At 31.7% G+C, this 21,941-nt stretch overlaps 1 protein-coding gene across 3 annotated transcripts in view; it reads left to right on the top strand.

The window, feature by feature from the left end:
* The window catches only part of LOC143255685 (uncharacterized), an 82,527-nt gene extending 61,774 nt beyond the window's left edge, over positions 1-20,753 (top strand). For 2 of the 3 annotated variants that reach the window (XM_076511744.1, XM_076511752.1), the window contains 7 exons: positions 4,577-4,801; positions 7,965-8,036; positions 8,632-8,803; positions 15,518-15,733; positions 15,964-16,104; positions 17,285-18,213; positions 19,174-20,753. In XM_076511744.1, the coding sequence (XP_076367859.1) occupies positions 4,577-4,801; positions 7,965-8,036; positions 8,632-8,803; positions 15,518-15,733; positions 15,964-16,104; positions 17,285-18,213; positions 19,174-19,521 (2,103 nt within the window). In that variant the 3' untranslated portion in view covers positions 19,522-20,753. The remainder of the gene's footprint in view (positions 1-4,576; positions 4,802-7,964; positions 8,037-8,631; positions 8,804-15,517; positions 15,734-15,963; positions 16,105-17,284; positions 18,214-19,173) is intronic. The other variant, XM_076511758.1, reaches the window with a different exon arrangement.
* The last annotated feature ends 1,188 nt before the right edge of the window (positions 20,754-21,941 follow it).

Raw genomic sequence — 21,941 nt, forward strand, 5'->3', positions numbered from 1 at the left:
ATTATTATTTCTAAGATATATTTTTCATTCATTTATTCTGTTTTAAGTTTCTTCTTGTTTGCTCCACATTTGCATGTTATTTTATATATACCCATTTTTTTTTTTCATTTAAATTATTTAATATTTAAATATATTAAGAATCTGGATAATCTTGTGCATTAGTCTATGTATATTGGAAAGATATGTTGTTGGTTTTTAAATTTTTGGATTACTGGACAAGGTAAACCAGGTGTATGTAGTAATGTAAGTTTTTCTTTCTTAATGTTTTTCAGCAACTGATTTTAATTTGATATTTTGATCCCTGTATTTTAATTTTGTGACAACTCTGATTTGATACCAGTATTAAACCCTCTTTCTACTGCTACTTAATTAGTAATGACTAGTTGTTAATATCTTCCTGTTTACAATACAATTTTAATCTATCTACATAAGAGTAAGAAGCAGCAATTTTTGGAGAATTATATGATATATTAGTATGAAATAGCAATTTCCAAAGTTTTTACTGAGTTTATACATTCAATAAAGGAAAACTGCTGGTTTTCCTAATTTGCTGCTACACCAAAAACCTGTCATTAGTATACCTTAGTCAAATTTCCATTTTATTTATGCTTTTTTACAAGCATCAATTTCAAAACTGTTCATGAATGAATCACATAATATTGGAGATAGAGAAGAACCCATAGAAAACCATGCTGTTCATAAGCTGTACCCCTACTTTGCAAAAAAAAACAGAACAAAAATAAAAAAGGAATTAATACATGCTTCAACAAGGATAATTGATTAATTATTTCTAAAGCTGAATTATCATTTTCTTTTAATTTATTCTCAAAACATGCAGTGGTACACGTACTTTGGTGAACAATTAAATATCACCAACAGACACTTAAACAGTGGTGTGAGCTAATGTTACATGTTTAACTATTTCAGTAAATTCCAACAAATTCTAATCTATGCATTTATTTTTATCCCTTAAAAATGTGAAATTTTTTAAGGTCATCTTTTTAAGATCTTAGGTCATCTTTAGGTTAACAAAGTCATCTTGAGATACATTTTTACTTCAGGTGGGTCTTTTACCATCATGGAATATGTTTTTTGGCTTCATATACTAAGAAGAATCAATATCTCTACATATAATACACAGAGAATTTCTAACAGCTGATTGGTCTTTGTGTAGCACAGTGATTCTCAACCTGTGTGCCGTGAGAGATTGGCAGGTGTGCCATGATGTTTTTCAAACACATTCAACTTTCTTGGGATTTTACAAGCAAGTCGAACACATCAGTTAATAAAAGCTACTATAGAGACACTCTGAAACATTACAAAATATTTGATGGATTTCATTGAACTTTGGCACAGAAGTTCATACTTAAATTTCATTCTCGACTGCAACGGTTCGACTGTTAGTTTAATTGTGGTGCAACAAGCGCTTCGTACATCATAAATGATGCATCAGACAATCAAACTGCTTTCTGGAATATGTTCTCACTCTGCAGTAAGCTACAGCTACTATGCTGTAGGTAGGAATTTTATATCAACTGCAGAACTTCATGCTTATCGTGTATGAATTAGCTTTATCATTTATCCATGGATAAATATTTAAGTAAGTCTGGTGCTGAAAAGGAGAATGTGTTGAATCAAAAGCAAAGAATCGAACGAAAGTATACAAAAATGAATACATCGAATACGGTTTTATCGTTTTGGTATTGGAACATTCTCAATTACCATTCTGCTCACTTTGCAATGCAGCTTTATCGAACGAGGCGCTTGTTCCTGGCAAACTGAAGAGACACTTGGAAACAAATCATTTAGCTGTGAAGGATAAACCAAAAGAATACTTCAAGAATCTTGCAACTCAACAACATGAATAATCAAGGAAGCTTGTGAACTACATAAAGTTGCCCAAAAAAGGACTGATTGCAAGTTATAAGGTTGCTCAATTGTTGGCAAAATGCAAGAAAGTGCATACGGAGGCAATCAGTCATTGCGCCAGCATTAGCAATCATTGTTGAAACTATGCTTGGAATGGATGTTGCCAAAAAGGTTAAGCAAGTTCCACTGTTCAATGACACAATTTCGCACAGAATTGTAGACTTGTCATTGGATTTGAAGGATCAAGTTTGCAAACATTTCGAAGCATTTGAAAATGAATTGTCTCTGCTATGGTCTCTTCAAGTTGATGAATCTTCTGACGTTAGTGGAAAAGCTCAAGTTCTCTCTTTTGGTTGATTTATAAAAGATGGAAAAATCCTAAATGAATACTTATTTTGCAAAGATTTAAAAAGTACAGCGAAAGGCCAAGACTTTTACGAGTTGGTGAATGAAAACATTTTGCTCTTCAAATTACATTGGAAAAACAGCATTTGCACTGATGGCTGTCCTTCAATATAAGGAAAAAAGAAGAGATTCATCACTCTGGTGTGCCAACAAAATCCAAACATTAGGGATTGTTCACTGCATGATTCACAGAGAGGCACCTTGCCTCCAAATCTTTGCCAAAAGATTTGCAATCTGTTATGAATCAAGTTATTCAAGTGGTGAATTTCATCAAGTCTCGGCCACTTCAATCTTGACTTTTCTCTCTTCTCTGTGAAGCAATGGATTCAGACTACAAAAAGCTACTGTATCACACTGAAGTTTGATGGCTTTCGAAAGGAAAGGTGTTAAATTGTCTTGTCCAACTAAAAACTGAAGTAATTTCTTTCTTGGAGGTTGAGGAAGCAGGTTTTGAATTTTCTTTTCATGACGAGATCTGGTGGTTGAAGGTTCAATTTCTCCTTGACTTGTTTGACAAATTAAATTCTCTGAACTTAAGTCTTCAAGGATCATCTGAAAACATTATTACTGCAACGTCCAAACTGAAGGCCTTTGATGAAAAGGTGATGCTGTGGAAGAATAAGATCTCGAAAGGAGTCTTTGATTGTTTTCCTTCTGTTAACGAATGTCCGTCAAAGAAGAAAATTGTCCCTCAAGTTTTGAACACATTAAACGACCTACAGTTCACACTAAAACATTACTTCCCGTCACTTGCTGTCGACAAATATAACTGGGTGACTTATCCAATCGGAATCAGTGAAACAACAAATCTTACAAATAAGAAGGAAGAACAGCTCATTGATTTACGTGAAGACAAATTTTATCAGTCATTGTTTCCCAGAAAGAGCTTGGATGAGTTTTGGATCTCCATTAAAAATTCATATCCTGCAATCAGTTCAAAAGCAGTTGAAGTTCTGCTTTCATTTGCATCTTTGTGGTTTTACGAAATTGGATTTTCAGCATTGACTGAAATTAAAGCCAGAAAGAGAGAGAGGCTTCGTACAGTCGATGATGAAATGCGAGCTTGTTTGTCTACGTTAGAGCCTCGCTTCAATTTGATTTGCTCTCAGAAGCAGGCACAAGCGTCACATTGAAAACATATGTAAAAATAAAAAGTTTTGATTTTTCTGCTGTACCACAAAATCGTTAAAAAGCTTTAGAATGAAAATCACAGCCAAAGCAAGCAATGGCCGTGATTTTCGTTCTAAAGCTTTTAACGCTTGCCATATAACATGTACTTAAGAAAATCGTTAAAGCTTTCCAGGTGTGCCGCAAAAACTTTCAGATTGTCGTAGTGTGCCACAAGTCTGAAAAGGTTGAGAACCAATGGTGTAGCAAATGATCTCATGGTCACTTGATTAGTAATTTAATGTGAATGTGTGGGTGGATGACACTGAAAATTAATTAACCATATTACTTAATGAACAAACAAAGGCTGAATTTATAATCATCTGTAAGTTGAGTATATATGCTTTTAAACAATGCATCTTATATAAAGCATAGGTGAGGTTATGATTGAATGTTACTGTGAATGTATTGTAGCACAAGATAATGAAATTGTTTTACAACCCAATGCAAAAAGCTCTGAAAAATTGAGTTTTCTCAATTATATTTTGACTGATCATTATTAGCAAATACAAGCAATAAACCATGCAGTTTTATGGTTGAAAAAATAAATACATTACACACGTATGACTTGAAGTCTAAAAGATAAATATCAAGAGTTCAGACTTTTGTTTATTTCTCTTTGTTGTTTTCATTTATTTATTTCTGCTGATCTGACAGCAAAAATGATGATTACACCAGAATACAAAGTATGTTTTAAGGAAACATTCTGACTGGAAGTTTTACTTGAAAATGCTGGAAGAATATTGTTTCTTATAGTGCTCACTTCAAATTTGAACCTAAAAAGTTTGGAGAAAAATATGTACTGTATGTGAGTATTTATGGTATGTATTGTGCAGCCTTTCATGTACTTTATTCTTTGTTGAATTATCAAACTTCAATTATCATTGAAAAGAGTGTATAAAATAAATATATAAGTTTTTTATTAGAGATGATTTTTCCATATCTTTTTACTGAGGTTTATTTACATTTTTGTACTAAAATTTTTACTGTTTTTTTTTTAAATGAAAATGATGAAATATTCTGCTTTAGAACATTGTATAGTTAGTGGACACAAATATATAAAGGAGATTAAAAGCATTGTAAATGTAAAAGTAAAATGTTTATTCTGTAATAATGTAAATTTTATTCCATGTAGATTATTGAAAGGCTTGGAGAAGATTACATCATACAACATCTTCCTATGATGCATCAAGATAACAGGAGTTTGAGCAAATTAGAAGCTGAGGCTGGATATATTCGAGAAGCTTCTGATCCAAAGACTCCTCACAACATGCATCTTTACTGTATGAAAAGAAAAAAGGCCAAGTTTTATGATAACATATGGCTAGGTATTTGCTGCAAGGGCATTGAACTGTATGAGGTATTTGCACAACTATTATGCAAAACTTGAGTCACTTATTTAGAAGTGAACCTTACAATTTCTAAATACTAAAATAATTAATTTTGGTAGTTTGCTACAATTTAAATTTTAAAAAGAATTTATTATTTAATACAAGGGGATTATAATTATTTTTTTTACATCATGGATAAATTATAATGGACTTTTACAGAAAAATAGTGTTCCCTGCATAAATATTTGTTATATTCATTTCTTACTGTGGTTTAATATATCCCCTTAGTATTTTTAGATTAAAGAAAGAAACTTGTAACTTATTTTTGAATGAACAATAAGAGTTAGACATGTTGTTTTAGCTTGAATGTGGTTTAAAATAGCTTTGATTAGCATTATATTTGTGAAATGAAATAGTCTTTGTTTCAATGATGCCTTTCAACAAGGTTATTAGGATTTGTCATATAGGATATCCAAAACCAAATAACTTCATTAAAATATAGTTCCCAAAACTGAATTCTGTCATTTGGAATAGTGTGTCCTGCCCTAAGGACAAAATTGCTCCATTAAATTAAAAAATACGTAAAATAAACTCAATCATTTTTACACACGCACATTAAAAACAACTTGAAGTCCAAATCTATTTATTTAAATATTTGTTAAAATCAATAATTGAAATCTATAGTAAAGGTATTTTAATTGCTTCATAAATAAAAGCATAATAATATCTATTTGAAAATTCATACTAATATCACATATAAAAATATTTGCTGAAGCTACATAATCTGTAGGAAGTTTACTTCAGGTGTGAAACTGTTTCGTTTAGTAGTTTTTTTGCAGTGCAGTTAAACAAACCGTACAACAGGCATGTCAAATAAATGCACCTGAAGGTTTAAAGAGTGAAAATTATTGTTATACATATATTGTGTATACTAAGAATTTATACATGAATGTGATTAATATATGTTTTTAATCAGTGATGACGAGAAAACTCACTTGTAGAGAAGAATACATATGTAAAAATGGCTGGTTTGGGTTGAGAAAATTTTTATGTACAGGAGTGAACAGCCTTTCAACCTTCTTCAGTCATTGTCAGGTTCACAAAGAAAGAAAGAGGTAACTGACTGATAACTGACCACATGTTTCAAGGCACTTGTGTAATTTAGTGTAGGAATGTAGAGGGTGTGCTTAGATGTTTGATTATATTTATTAATATAGGTATAAAGGTGTTCCTTTGTATTGGTTTATTTTGGGCTTGAGTTGTTGTATAAGTAAGGCTTCTTTAATTTGCGTTTATGTTTGTTTCTCTATTTAATATTTGGGTGTTTTTATGGTTATGTTGTGTTTATTTGATTTGCAGTGTTCAAAAACGTGTGAAGGTGACTTTTTGTGTTCTTTGAATCTGGTTTCCATTTTACTACTTGTTTCTCCAATATAAAAGTTGTGGCAGTTATCACATTGTATTTTATAAATAATGTTGGTGTGGTGTTTGTCAGTGTAGTTTTTACACAGTATAGACCTTAGTTTTATGCCTGGTTTTTGAATAAATATGGTATTAACTGGAATGTCATATTTTGTTACTAGTTTTTGCCAAATGTTGGTTATTTTTCTGCTGATGTCAGGAATATATGGTATGCAGCAATATATGGTTTTGTGATTTTTTAATTTGTGAGATATATTTACTTTTGTTAGTTGATTTTGCTTTTTGTCTAGGTGTTTGCGTATAATGTTTTCCACGGTTTATGGAGGAAACTTATTGATGTTGATGAAGTTTTATTTTGTCTAATTAGTCCTTAATTTTATCTGGCGAGCATAGTTTTATGGCTGTGTTTATTTGTTCTCTTAGTATGTTGAGTTTTTGTTTTGTTTCATGTGTTGAGTCCCAAGGAATGTATAGTCCAGTATGGGTGATTTTTTGGTGCATTTCTGTTTGTGTGTCGGTTCTTCTAATTTTGAGGTTAAGAAATGATATTTGATTGCTTTCTCCCTGTTCAAATGTGAAGTAAATGTTGGGATGTATAGAGTTAATGTGATTGAAAAAATTAAGTGTGTGTTCTGTAGATGTGAATCCCACAATTGTGTCATCTACATAGCATTACATCCACTACTATACTGGTACAGATGTGTTAACTGCTTGTGTTTCAACTTGTGTCATAAAAATATTGGCTAGAACTGGTGATACTGGGTTGCTCACGCTTAGGCCATTTGCTTGTATATAGTTGTGGTTGTTGAACGTGAAGTTTGTCTTCATCGTGGTGAATTCTATGAGGGTTGCTGGGAATGTCTATTGATGGGTTAGGGTCTCGGATATAGAGTTCCAATGCTATCTTGCAGGCTTCAGTGGTTGGGACTTCTGTAAAAAGGGATATAACATTGAAACTGGCCATTAAGGCTTTATGATTAAGTTGATTGAGATTAGATTAGAAATTAAAAGAGTCTTTGATAAATGAGCTGGCTGATGTTACATATTTGAAGAATGCCCATGCTATGTATTTACCAAGATTGTAATTAAACGATTCATATGTGGACATTATTGGTCGTAATGGACAATCTGGTTTATGAGGTTTGGGGATGCTGTATATTTGTTGTGTGCGTGACTCTGTCTTTGTGAACCTGACGATGACTGAAGAAGGTCGAAACATTGTTCGCTGCTCTACATAACAATTTTCTCAACCCAAACCAGCCGTTTTCACATGTATAATATATGTTCTTATATTAACTTACTTTCATTGTCCAGTTTCTCTTTACGAAACTTACATGTGAGACAAAGCAGGTTCTGATTCTGCACATGTTTATTAATAAAATAAATTGCCTCATAAATTTTTGTACACAATTTTAAATCCAATATTCTTATTGGAAATAGATCTACTTTATTAAGAGAAGACTGTCTGATGAGACTGTAAACTGAACTGATGATTTTCATTTAAGTAAGGGTGTGCAGTATCAGATTGTTTTCATTAAATTGTTGATTATCTACAAATTGTCACTGTTGATAAAAGTACTAAATACGCACACACGCACGCACACATGGGGAATAACAAAGTAAAAATATTTAGCAAAAGCTATAGGCTAAATAGTTTATAATACAAGATTGCTGACATAAAGCTTTACAAATAAAAGATCTACTCTTGGTGCAAATAATATCTGTTTAATGTTTTCAAAATTGTTTACTGTGATTTGGATATTTTTATAGGAAAGTCTTGGTATTACTAAAAGACATCTATCCACCTTCCCATGGCCAGAAATAATCAAACTTCACTTTGATGTAAGTATAAAATCGAACATATGGGCCATAGATTTATATTTATTGTGTGCAATTTTTGGAAAAAACAAAGTGACATATTTTTAGTTTTTTACTGATTTATTTGAAATGTAACCATCACTCAAAATAACTTAGGAATTTGAAAAAATATTTTAAGGTTAATATGTAATATACTATATAGATTAATACTGAATATGATCTGTACCTTAGTGATTCTTCATTGTAGTATTACATGTAAAAACTTGCTGTTAAATTATGTTTAGTGTATACTATAGGCATGTCAGAAGAAGAAATTTAATAAAAGTATAATAAATCTTGTTGTGCAATAGTTTTGAATCATTATGCTATTTCTAAGGCCTACCCCTAACCTTTCAGTGTTCCATGTCATTCGTGTTCCAGTTCCACTATATATTTCTTTCTTTTCTTGAAGTAATGGGTTGAGATGTCATTAACTTTGTAAGGGAATGTGGAAGTGATCCTGTGCAATTTTCAAATACCTGGATGGGCAGGACATGGAAAAATCATGATGGTGCTCAGCTTTTGAATCTAAGAAGTGTCTGTAACTGTACAAGCATCTTTTTTTTTCTCTCTCTTTCAGAAAAGGAAATTTGAGATTAGAACAGCTGGACAACACAAAAGTAGAAAGTTTATATATTATGGTGGCAGTGAAGAAATGACAAGAAATATTCTCTTCCTGAGCAAGTTAACCCACCAGTTTAGCATGGTGATACAGCCTAAGTTACAAGAATTGAAAAAATTAAACATTGATGGTCAGTATTTTATCTTGTGTAAATATTAAGTTATCAACTAAACTATGTACATGAAATCATGAAAAGACATAAACTGTATGTATGTTATTGTGCATTAAATACTACTTCACTGACAGAAACTGAACTTTAAGATTGAAAAATGATTATGTTGGTTTGAGTCAAAACTTACTTTTTAAGTAGTAAACGTATGCGTGTGTTGGGGTAAGGATTCTTCTACAGTGGGTGTCTCTGACTTGTTGGCTATTAATTAAAAAAAAAAAAAAAGGCACATGCTCCACTCCACTTGTTTTCAAAATAATATATATACACGTATATTAAGAACAAGTTAAATGCATGTACACTGTGGAAGTCATAGTTATATTTTTAACATGGTACAGGTCTTCTTGTCAAAAGTCCACTTAGACCTATTCAGTTGCTTTAGAATTCAGTTGACAGGCAAATTGTTTTTCTTTACATCTGTTGCCAGATTATCTGTGTATAGTACTCTTATGTTGTTGAGTTACTGTGGTTGTACCCTGTACTTTTTCATATTTCCAAGAATCATCTTCCATTTGTCATAGTCCACTCAGGCTGGTTCATTTACTTTAGAACACCTTATTTCTTATGAACTTGTTTATTTCATTCTAACATACCAACCAATTGGCCTTTCATATCAACAGTGATTAACTTTTCTCTGATTAAACTTCTGATTTTTACTCTTCTTCTTCTCTTTTTTAACGTTTGCTTGCCTCTATTTATACATAATCACATCAGTGAATTATAAACACAGTACATGATTCTTACCATGTTGTAACTATTACCTTTTACTTTCTTGTCATGAGAAAAACTAAATCATAAAATATTAACTCACAAAATTAATAAATTAATAGTAACTTTTATATCTGGCATAAGCCCTTCCATAAGAGAAGTATGTAGTTCTTTTTCACTATATACAACTACTGTTTTTATTTCATATCTTGAGTCTTCTTGTGAACTACACCAACATTTACAGTCCCTTTGCTGATCTCTTTCTTATGTAACCCCCCCTTCCACTACCAGTGACACAGAGGTATGTCTTCGGACTTGTATCGGTAGAAACTGGGTTTTAATATTCATGATGGTTAGAGCAAGAATAGCCCATTGTGTTTAACTACAAACAAACTTGTGTAGGGCCTCCACTAGGGCTTCATTTTGATCATGTGTTGTCTGGGGTCTGTATTTCCTACTTTTTCTGTATACTGACACACCAGATTTTGCTCCTCTTCCTCCTTACTAGTCAGTTCTTTACTTATGTTGATGTCCTTGTATGTCTCATCTACATCTAATGCTCTTAGGCCTAATAGATTCTTGTTTTCTCAGACAAAGTCATTGTCTTCAGATTGTGTTTTATTACAGCCACACTTGTCATATCACCTGTACATCAGTAGCTGCACCTATATGGTCTTTTTCCCTTTCAAAGTACCTCTTGAACAGATTGGTAAGCTAGACTATGGTTGTTCAATCAATGTTCATTCTGTGGACCACTTCCTATACTGTAAAATGTCTTTTACTCTTTCCTTGGTTTTTACCAGCACTGTCTTTGTAACAAGCTCTAGCTGCCTTATGTTGAGATTTCTGCTGTTGCTTACACTCCTATAAAAAGTGTTCCATTTTATAACAAACATAGCATCTCTTCTTTTTTTCTATTAATCTTGTGTCACTTTTAGTAGACTCCAGCTCCTGGACAGCCATCACTGGTTTTTAATTTGACTGGATATTTTAAAACTTACTAATTACATTATCTCCATTGGTTTCCATACACTTTTCTGCCAGCTTTATCATCTTGCCTACATATTTTGCTGCTCTTTCTTTAGGAGTAGTGTTACATGTGTTGAACACATGAGCATGAACTATTCTCATATTAATAGGTCTACCAGCTCATCAGAACTATTTTTAAACTTGGCTATGCCATTCCATCTAATTAAGTATCACTTTAGACATGCCACAAACTGAAATAGTTTTTCCAGTGTCAGATTTGACTTCTCTGAGCTTCTGGCAAAAACCTTCTTCAATAGGTTCACATTGTTTTAGTAAACCTATTTTTAATTTGTCACAGTCAATGGCATCTTCTGATGTTATGACTGCATGTATTTGTAGGTCTTTTCCTGTGAGTCTGAGACACTACCCAGTTCTGATTTGGACAAATCTTTTATCTCAACATCTGTCATTTTTTTTGTTCATCAAATTTGGGCAGCTTGGGTTGGCTAGGTCTGTTGTTATTCTTGGGTCCTCTTTTTTTTTTTGGTTGGTTGAGCTTTGCAATCTCAATTTGTGCTCTTATTCTTTCTATTCACAGTCTCTCTCTGTTTCTTATTTTAGTCCATCTTCCTCTCTTTTCTGCCTATGCTCTTTTTCTAGTTTACTGTCTTTTCATTTGAGGCACTTTCCAATTGATATCCATTTATTAAAATATGACATGGTTTTATAGCATGATTGTAATATCCACACTGATTGCACTACCACTACTTTTGTTCACAATTTCTTCTGCTGCTGTTTACTACTATATAATCATGGCTAGCTTGCCAGTTGTCAGAAAATCTAACTTTTTAAGTTACTTCTACAGTGTATGTTTGACTTGTTAGTGATAAATTTAAAAGAAACAACAACAAAACAGTGCACACTCCACTTGTTTTCACAATAATATATACATTTGGAATGAATTAAACCCATGCACAAAATTTCCTTACACTATAGAGCTTACAGTTATATCTTAAACACTATTTAGTTGTTGTTCTTTTTTTGTTAAAAGTCCACTTAGACCTATTTAATTGTCTTAGAATTCAGTTGATGAGATGAACTATTTTTCTAGAGCCAGACTGTCAGAGTATATTGAACTGAGTTACTGCAGTTGTATCCCATAAATAAAAACTTATCTTACTCCTTTTTTGTATTTCCAAGAATTGTTTGCCTTTTGTCAAAATCCACTCAGTCTGGTTCAATTACTTTAGAACACCCTTTGACAAGACAACTTATTCTCCTTATCTGTTACAAATTTGTTCATCTCGCACACCAACAATTAGGACTTTAACTCCCACGATGATTAACTTTTCTCTGACCAAACTTTTCCTTGTAACTTTACTCTCTTCTGCTTTCAGCTATTTATAAGTCAGTCATTTAGGCCTTCTAGAAATCTCTATATCATTGACATCAATGGGTTGCATGCAACATTCAATAGCCTCGACATCGGTGAATTATAAACACAAAGTACGATTCTTATTGAGTTATGTAACTAAACTTGTCATAATTATTTCCTTTGAAAATAATTGCTTTCAACTCCTTCAAACAATCTAAACTAAGCAATCATGAAGTTTTTTCTCACTAAATAAATAAATGATAATTACACCAAACAGTCTTTTATATCTGACTGTATGTTATTAAAGGCAAACATTGTTTTGAGTGAGTTATGAAAGTAAGATGAAGGTGCTACATTTTGACAGTCAGTATTAAACTTCATGTTACTTTCTTTTGATTAAAGAATTATTCTTGAATGTAAAATCTAAAATGGAAGGTCAAATAAAGAAACCATGTTGGGTGGTCAGAATTTAGAGAAACTATTATAAACTTAGAGACTTGCAAACAAAATGTAACTCAAAATCTTATTTTGGTGAACTTCATCAGTGTCATCACAGAAAATTATCCTGTTGTTTACATCTACTGAGTGAGTATTAGGAAAAGTTATGCGATTGGTAGAAAGTTTTATACTGTAAAAATTTAAAGGTCATGGCTTAATATTCTAAGGATTCACTATGACCTTAAACTTTCACTTGGTACAAAGAAAATTTTAGGATTTTAAGAGCAGTGTCAAAGCCCAAAGTCAAACATACTGTCCTTAGTTGACACTGTATAGCAAGTAATTTGGCTAGAAATTTCTAAGATTATTTCATGGGTCCTGTAACGTCATATACTGACAGCGTCAACATATCCTTATCTTAGAATTTCAAAATTTAATTCCATTGAAAATGTATAAAAATACAACATTGATTAAATTACATATGAGAAAATTGTTTTAAGATACACATTAGATCATAGATATATTTATATTGTATACATTTCAAGTCTTTTCAACTGAAGAATTATTCTTGAGTGTGAAATTTAAAACTGACAAATGCAAAATAAAATAAAATCATATAATGCTTTTCTTTTTTAGATTAAGACTGAATTTGTTTAATAAACTGTAGTGACAATTGTAGTGACTGTGTTCTGTCCATTTATAATAACATCAGAGGTAATCTTTGAGAAGATGGAAATATGGATGAATCGTCAGTGTTGGAGTTTTATAGAAAGGTTGCAGATATATTGGAATTTGTCTGGAAAAGGGCTTCTACTCCTGTGATATCACACAAAACCATCATTTGGAAGACAATAAATTATCATAACAAGTATAAAGCAATTCTCAGAAAAACAAAATTTTGAGAAAAGGAGAGTAAAGTAGTTTCAAGAAAATGCAAAATATACAATATTGCACCTTGCCAATACCATGATATTTAACTCTACAAATGTGAAAAGAACAGAAATTTATAAAAGACTAATGAGACAATAGACAGTGATTGGCAGCCTTGATGATAAAAAAAACAAAACACAATCACTAAAGTTAGTTTAAATGCAGAAACCAAGAAAACTTTTGAGACAATTGAAACTTCAAAAGTCCTAGATGCTTAAAAAGACAATTCCTTGGAGACATCATATGATGAATCTTTGAAAGGAGAACATAATTTTGAGAAATTCACAGGATCAGATATCGGATCTAATCACTCTGGAGAAACACAAGCTTTTGTAATAAACTCAGCTAAAACTGAATCACATAAATCTCTACATCTATGTACAATTCAAATGAGACTGCCTTTGCCAAATCTTGCTAGAGAGTGTGGCAGAAGAGGTTTGTCTAACATATTAGCTGCAATTATTAAAAAGCTGTTACTTGAGATTTATGACTGAGTGATAAAGAAGATGCATCTTTTGTTATCAACAATAACAAAGTAAAATGAGAAAGGCATGAATATTAAGAGAAACTAATAAAGAAACATGAGTGTGGGAAAAGTAAATAGCTGTCTTTATACTTTGATGATGAAAAGTAAGATGGAACTTGAGTTCAAGATTAAAAAAAAAAAAAAAAAAAGTAGGGAAAGTATCATCCTTCAGAATCCATGAAGGAACAGCTAGTTCTTGTTTAAGAACCTGGATCCAGATATTTTGGTCATCTTATGCCTCCATATTCAAGTGCAGATTCCCTGCAGATGACTATAAATTGGCAATTTATTAGCAATAGGATGTGATGGAACAAATACAAATTTATTATTAATAAATACAAGTGCAAAGAGTAGAACAACCTGGAGCCTAGAGGTTCATCTCATCAGCTATTTGTGGTCTGTAGTGGTTTTATCCATTCAAGAATTGAATTGAGAAAAGTAATTAAAAAATCTTACTTGAAATGAAGGCCAGGAATGAACTAACAAGTCACTAACATGGTGACTTATGGGTGATATTGACAGTCAATCTGTCTTAATGAGCAAAGAACTCCATTTTTACTTGTATATTATGTAACAACACACATACCCACATACATATAATTTTCATATCATTATGGATTCTCAGTTCATAATTCTAGGGGGATGTAATTTCACCACAATAGATTTTTAGTTACTAGAAAACAAAATTCCCACCTGGACCATTCTGATTCAGTATAAAAATAATTTCACTGTATTTGTTTGAACCAGAGAGCATTAATAGAATTTTTTGGAATTCTGTGATAGTTATTACAGAAACTGCAGTATGTTTTTTTTTTTTTCTCATATGTAATATGGATGTTACTGCATATTAATTATCAAACATATTTTCCTGATGTCAGAATGTCCTTTAATCTTGTTTTCTAATAGAAATACCACATTCATTTTTTATGTTCCATGATTCAAGAATTACCCATGATGGTGCATGTTAATTTTTTGATGTAATTACTAAGTAGGAAGGCCAGTGTAGCTGTTTCAACATAAAGAACAAGTGTATATGTATTAATTAGAGATCTTAATGTTTTGAAAATTTTATTTTTTAAAGAATAAATATATTTCTAAACAATTTAGTGGTCCAAGTAGCTTGGGAATTTTATCTTTGGATTTTATCATATTTTTTTGCCTATAAAGGGAATTCTGCAAATATTATGGGAGTGATCTGTAGAAAACTCTTCTCAGAAATTTAGCAAGTTGATTTCTTAAAGTAAAAGATCCTTCACCAAAAGGCAGGACAAAAGTTTTGTGTGCCTGTTTGCAGAAATGCATTACAGAACTTTGCTTATTGTCAAAATGTTTTTAAATACTTTGATGAAAACAAAACGATAATTTTTATGATGCTTGAGAGTTCTTGTTGAAAAAGAGTGATGAACTGCAAAGTAGCTAGTGAGATGACTTTCCTTTATTGACTTTTAATGAGGGAAGCTTGTTTATTAAAAAAATCTCTTCCCAGCAAGATAATATGCCCAACCATTAACCCTTTCCCCAGGGGCTTGGTCCCAGTGCCCAATATTGTAACCATTTTGTGCTCTTTAGCTTTCATGATATAACTTTTAATACAAAAAGTGTAGTTTCATTTAATTTTGCAGTTTATCTGTACTAAACATTATAAGGCTTTTGCATACAAAATATAAGATTCTTGTATCAGGTTTTAAGATTTACCTTCAACTTAAGATTCAAAATTTGTATTTTTTAGAAAAGGAAAAAACTTATGTAGAGTCATACATCTACTGTGATAGTATGGATTTAGCTATGGAACAGGGAAAGGCTGAATCTGTGAATTATCTAGGAAACAATCCTAGAGCTGGAAGTTCAGGTAGTAATCAACCAGTATCAATTATCAGTAGCCTTTCTTCTAACACTACGTCTGGAATAATTTCTGATAAAGTTCAGAGTCTAGGTGAGAGTGAAGGTGAGTTTTCTAATGATTTTTTAAAACTTATTTTATTAGTATAATCAGCTTGTTGTATAGGGTTTGAACACAATGTAAGTGAAGAAATTGCCTTTTTCAATTTTATGATCTGAAATTAAGATAGTAGGAAATGAATTATATTTGCTAAGAACAACCATCCATTGTTGTTATCATGCTAAAACTTTTTTTGCTATTTCTTATGCAAGTGTGGTAACTTACATGTAATATAGATGACCTAGAGATGGATGAAGGCTTTAGGTCACATGCAGGAACCTCACTGGAGTCATTTACCACAGGAAGTTTGTATAGCTATGGATTAGCACCATGCTATTCAAAATCAGAATTAAATCTTTCACCTGGGAGTTACCTAGGTAAGTCTGAAGTGGAGAAACAATTGTCTCAATTTATTACATTTTTAGGGAAGTTTTCATACTAACTTAATGCACGTTTTTAACTATGTAATTAAACCGTATTTCTTCATATTGGGAGCCATCACAACTAATGATGATATGATAGAAAAACTCAACCAAGTGATACATTAAAACCAAATGTTCTTATTTATGTATTTACTCTGAAAGTTATTTAATAACTTTTTAAATTTCAAATCAGTAAGTTCTTTAAAGTATTTTGTTGTAAAGAAAATTAATTTTTAGATACATTTAATGGTCAAGTCTGTTAAAAAAAAAAAAAACAACAACAACAAAACTTAGGTATGAAGTTCTGTAGCTGATTATTATTGTGACAGCCAAAACTGAAATGGCAAAAGAAAAGTTAAGGGCAAAGAACTGGGTCAGACATTTAAAATGTTTTATGCATTTTAATTCAAATATTGTCTGTGTTAGTCCCTTGCACGCAACTGAATGCCACTAACTGTGACGATAGGCCCATATTAATTAAATTGCAATTAGTCTAACATTAAGCTACATGAACCCCATCATGAGTTGAATTCAATCTACTTTAGGCTTAACTCAAAACTAAAGATTGCAATCCCTTTACCTTTTCTAAATTCTGGAATTTTAGTAACTCAAATCCTAGGAAAAATTCTAAATTAAGTTATTTGCATTCATATAATTAACATTTTAAACCATTGGTGTGTAGTGACATTCCATAGTTACAGAATTGAGGAAAACAAAAGACAGCCATATGTTTTGCAGATATTTATTAAAACCACAGTTTTTACCAGTAAAAGCATTATCAGGTAGTGACTGTACCTTTACTGTAAAACCATTATAGTTATAAATGAAATATTTGTGAAACATAAAATGGGTTTTGCTTTTTACAGCTTTATCTTCATTCCTTATACCTTAAATGACTTAAAATCAATCTAACAGAGGAGGTTTGGTAAAACTGAGTATTTACATTAGTGTTTTTATTAAATCTGTTACCTTATGAATGATTGACTTGGGTTCCTTTTATATGTGCATGTCTGTATTACCATTATCCACCAAAAAGAATTGTTTTAAATGTTAGTCTAATCACTCAGACAAGTAGTGTATTTTGTAGGCCTGTTTGTTTTTTGTATTTATTTGAATTTTGCTCTCTTTATTGTAGAACTAGATTATTCTCACTCTAGCATTAGAAATGGTAGCTGTCATATCCCAAATAAACCACCAAGGTCGAAATCAAATCCCAACACTCATTTGTGTGCCACTGTCCAGCAACTTAATTCCTTGTCTGGAAGTGATTGTGATACATGTGAAAGGTTATCTTCTAGTGGAACAGAAGGTGTGCCTGTTAAGCACATAAAATCAAAAGATATTTTATCAAATAAAACACAAAAGAGTCTTCACAGAACAAGGTTAAAACATTGTCTTATTTCACAACTTTTCTCAAACCTTTTTCCACGACTAAAAACAAATACAAGATGTGATGTACCTATACATCCCTCCATGCCAATTGAAGATCACTGTGCAATACCAAATCATCAATCAACAGTATTGGCTGTGAACACTGATTTTGTTTACAGTTCAAGAGAATCAGATGAAGGAAGGGAAACCACTTCAACTATGGGTGACTTAAATTTAGTTAAAGCAGGTAACCCAACTAGGAATATTTCCACAGCAAATCGCTGTGTAACTAGAATTGGAGTTTCTTCATTGACTCGGACTCAGAAACAGCCAATGTCATTATTTATGGGCCGTGGTTATGGAATGGGTCTGGCAGAATCGGAACCAAATTTGTACAGTTCACACTTGTGGTCATCTTTTTCTCCCATGTCACCAGTCAGTGTAGGATGCTATCATACTGAAGGGTGTTTCAGAAAACTGTCCAGTCAGCAGCCACTTTACTGTTTGGATAACTCCACAGTACCAACTGAACACAATAATAAGCAATGTCATACCACTACTGGTGAATGTCCTTTTGTCCCTCCTCCACCAGGCTACAGAAATAGTTGGGGCTCATTACAAATAAGTCAGAACTGTGAATTATCATCAAACAGTAGTCAACTAACAGTTTCCCAAGAGAACATTTCTGATCAGGTATATAAAAGTTTACAATATATTTCAGTAATCTGAAGTCTTACTTAAACATGTAAAGAAAATAAGGCATTACTTTATTTTTAATCTAGAAAGTATCTAAAAGTCAATCTGGTGTGTCATAATGATCATTGGTAGCTTATACGTAATAAGACTTACTGGAAAAAGTCTCGTGATTTTGAAAGTTTTGTTTTGCTTTCTTTTAAATTTCAAGTCTTGAATCTGTGGTTTTATATATAATGCTCCTATGTCAACAGTCTTAAAAGTGTTTTAAGTAGCCTGATGGTTGTGGTTTCATATTCAAAAATCTTTTTATTTTATAGTTTTATCAAAGATGATTGTGAAAACTTAAACATTCACTTTGTAATACATTTATTTTATAGTCAGGACCGAATAACTAGTTTTGTATTAGTGAAAAGCCGATTACTGTGTGGACAGTGTTAGCAGGTGTTTTAAATGGGGAATTATTTTATTTTTTTATACATGTGCATCAAAGTAACTAAATAAAAATAGCCAAGTCCTTACATAGGGAGTTCATTAATTGCTAAATTTTTATCAACTTTTTAAACAATTTTCAGAGAAATTTTGTTGGTATGTATTTGCTCAGTGTTTACCTAAAACGTGTAAGTATAAAGTAGTTGAGTTAAAATGTGTGGTATTTTCCTAGTACAATAGTTTGTTACAGACATCACAGTAAAGAATATTATAATGGGTTGTAGTAAGCAGCAGTTTAAATATTCTTTCTATTCACATAACCCCAATTTTAAATTGAGGTAATTTACGGAATATGTTTATGAATTTCTTTTAATATATATTGCACAATTCTTTGAAGCTAAATTAGTTTTCAGATTTATTATGATAACTGTTAAAACAGGATTTTATGTATTTGCAAAAATTATTCATTTTTAAAATAAAAAGTGTTATGTAACTAATGTAATTTAAACCAATGCAATTCTTTAATAGGTTAGTTCATGTAACCTCCCCCAACATCAGAGGTTGGTTCAGGATTATTACTACACTACTCAAACTCATCACGACTTAAGTCAGCTGGGAAAGAGTAGTCACAGGCTGGACTTTCCTTTTATTGCTCGATATTTCAATGATCGATCTCTACTTATGCTTCCAAAAACAGTCCCAACTTGCTCCAGACAGCGTCACCTTGGGTCTGGAAAAGATTTAAGAAGATTTTCTTGTAGTTGTGAGAGTTCTCTGCTTAAAGCTGATGATAGATTAAATTCCCATGATGACTTGTCTAACCATTCACAATCAGCATCTCGACCACTCAGTTGGCATGTCTTAATGAGGAATTGATATCGGAATCACCTGAAGCTCTACGCTTGAAGATCTACTCTACATCTTTGTGCGTTGTGCCGTGTGTTATTCCAAAATGCATGCAAGTCAGCTCTTAAACTACCCCTTCTTGGCCCAGTATCACGTGTACTCATTTCAAAATGGAGCACTTCATCACTTGTGATTATAAGAACATCAGAATTATGACTTATCCATCCCAGTATGTTTGACACTGTATGTACTGTTACCAGTGCAGTAAGAAACTAATAATCTCCACAAACCATTCCTTTAACTAAGATTTCTCTATAGTTATCTATGACTTTGTCTCGTACATAACCACAGAGGTATGCAGTCATGGTATTCTTGAATAAGCTTTCTAAATTCCATCTGTAATACAGAGGTGGTTATATGAACTGAAAACCTGTTGTAATATTAATCTTTAACAGATTACCTGAAGATCTGCATTTTTTCCTTTATGTGGCAATAAAGAGAACTAGTCTGAGTTTATGGTTTGAGATAGATGACTTAAGATGTTTGTCCTAACCTGTATACAGTATAACAGATCAAAAAACTGCAGCAGTTTATATAATAAACAATAACAAATTTTAGGCATTTACTTTAAAAATTAATAGTACACTTTTCACTGATATGCAAGACCAATCTACCTTGATTAAACTGTATTAGAAAATGAGGAATCTTTTATAAAATACAAAACAATCAAAGTAAATCTTAAATCTTAATAAATTTAGTTGACATTTCAGCAAATGGAGAGCTTGAATAAAGAATTGAACTCGGAAGTTTTGAAATAGATGCTACTCCATCAACAGACAAGTTTTGTTTTTAAATGAAGAGATATTTGTAAATTTATCCACAGATCTCAGAATTAAAACTGAATATGCTTAGGCTTACAAGAATTTGCATAAATCTGTTGCTGGTCAATTGTTATATTGAAGCTTTGACAATGAATGCTTTCACTATTAAATCTTTAAGTTGGTAAAAAGAGCATGGACACAGAAAAAACAATGTATTTTATGAAAACAGCCATTTGCGTAAGCTATGAAATTTAAAATATCTTAATATGAGCTGGTATAAAAGTAAAGTATATTTTAGTAAACTAAATATTCTGCAAAAATGAATGAGGTACTAAATTCCACACTTTATTGAAAAAGTAGAAATTCTTCGTCACTTTTAGAATTGTACTGTTGTGTACCTCAGTTTACTTTTGGGTTAATAAAAAGTATCTTTTCTTTTTATATAGTTGACTCAATTAAAATAGTGCTATTTAAGAATTGAAGAACTATGGAACATTACTGTATTTTTCTGTAAATTAACAATACAGGAAGTTTCCTACTCATTAAAAATTGTTCAACAGTTTTTGTTTACTTCAAAACTATACTTTTATTTTAACAACAGTAAATGCATTAAAGATTATAAATATACATTTTAGGGTGGAAGAGAATGTTCACCTTCAAGAGTCTTTTTAAAAAAAAGACAAATGAGTAATAAATTTAAAAGCATAAAACATTCTGAAAAACTATCCTTTAAATGATCTTCCTTTACAAAAGATTCATTCAGAGAAAAAATATAGAGAATTAGGCAATTTTCAATAGTTGTATTGCCCAATATGCTTATTAATTAGAATACAGTTACAAAATATATTACTTTACAAAGTCAGTATCGACTGGGAAAACTAGTCAAGTTAACTTTATACAGTGCAGCTTCGTGAAGTACAGTCCAGTGAAATTATAAGCTTGACCATTTGAGAAATTACTAAAATTTGGAAATGATTTGCACAGATCTTTTAAGGAACCCTTAAAACTATTTTCCAAGGTCATATCTTAACTAAATGTGATAAACACACATCCATGTTTGTGATATCTTTATTTCAACAGTGTATTTGCACATGGATGAAGAGGATTTGTTTCCTTCTCTTTTATACTTGTGTTGTGTTGAAAGTATGGATTTCTGGCTTTTTTCAAGATCTCTCATAGTTTCAAAGGGACACCAATAGTTAATTTAGACAGTGGAACAGACTGTTAATCATGAGTCATTTCTTCATTGTTAAGCTAAATTATTACATACACTTAATAAATAAATTCATTCCAGGTCTCTCACAGCTCCAAACTATGCTGTAGGGTATTATACCAATCTCTTCTTTACTTCAGACTTAAAACTCTTACTATGTCGCTAAATGAAGACTTTTTTTTTTAGCATGCCTTGCTTAATATTCAAGTTCTCAACTTCCTGCAAGAGATGACAAATTATAATACCCATAGTTGTTGAAAATATTCCCAAATAATCAATAGTAGTGTACCTGCCAAACCTTATCACTGCTTTGTTACCTGGGGCAACAGATTCCCTTTTTGTTCAACCAACTTCAGACATTCATTAAAATAAGTATGTCATTTAAGTGAAATTTAGTGTAATCTTTATGTTTAAGA

Source organism: Tachypleus tridentatus, chromosome 1 (assembly GCF_004210375.1).
Source record: "Tachypleus tridentatus isolate NWPU-2018 chromosome 1, ASM421037v1, whole genome shotgun sequence".
Lineage (NCBI taxonomy): Eukaryota > Metazoa > Arthropoda > Merostomata > Xiphosura > Limulidae > Tachypleus > Tachypleus tridentatus.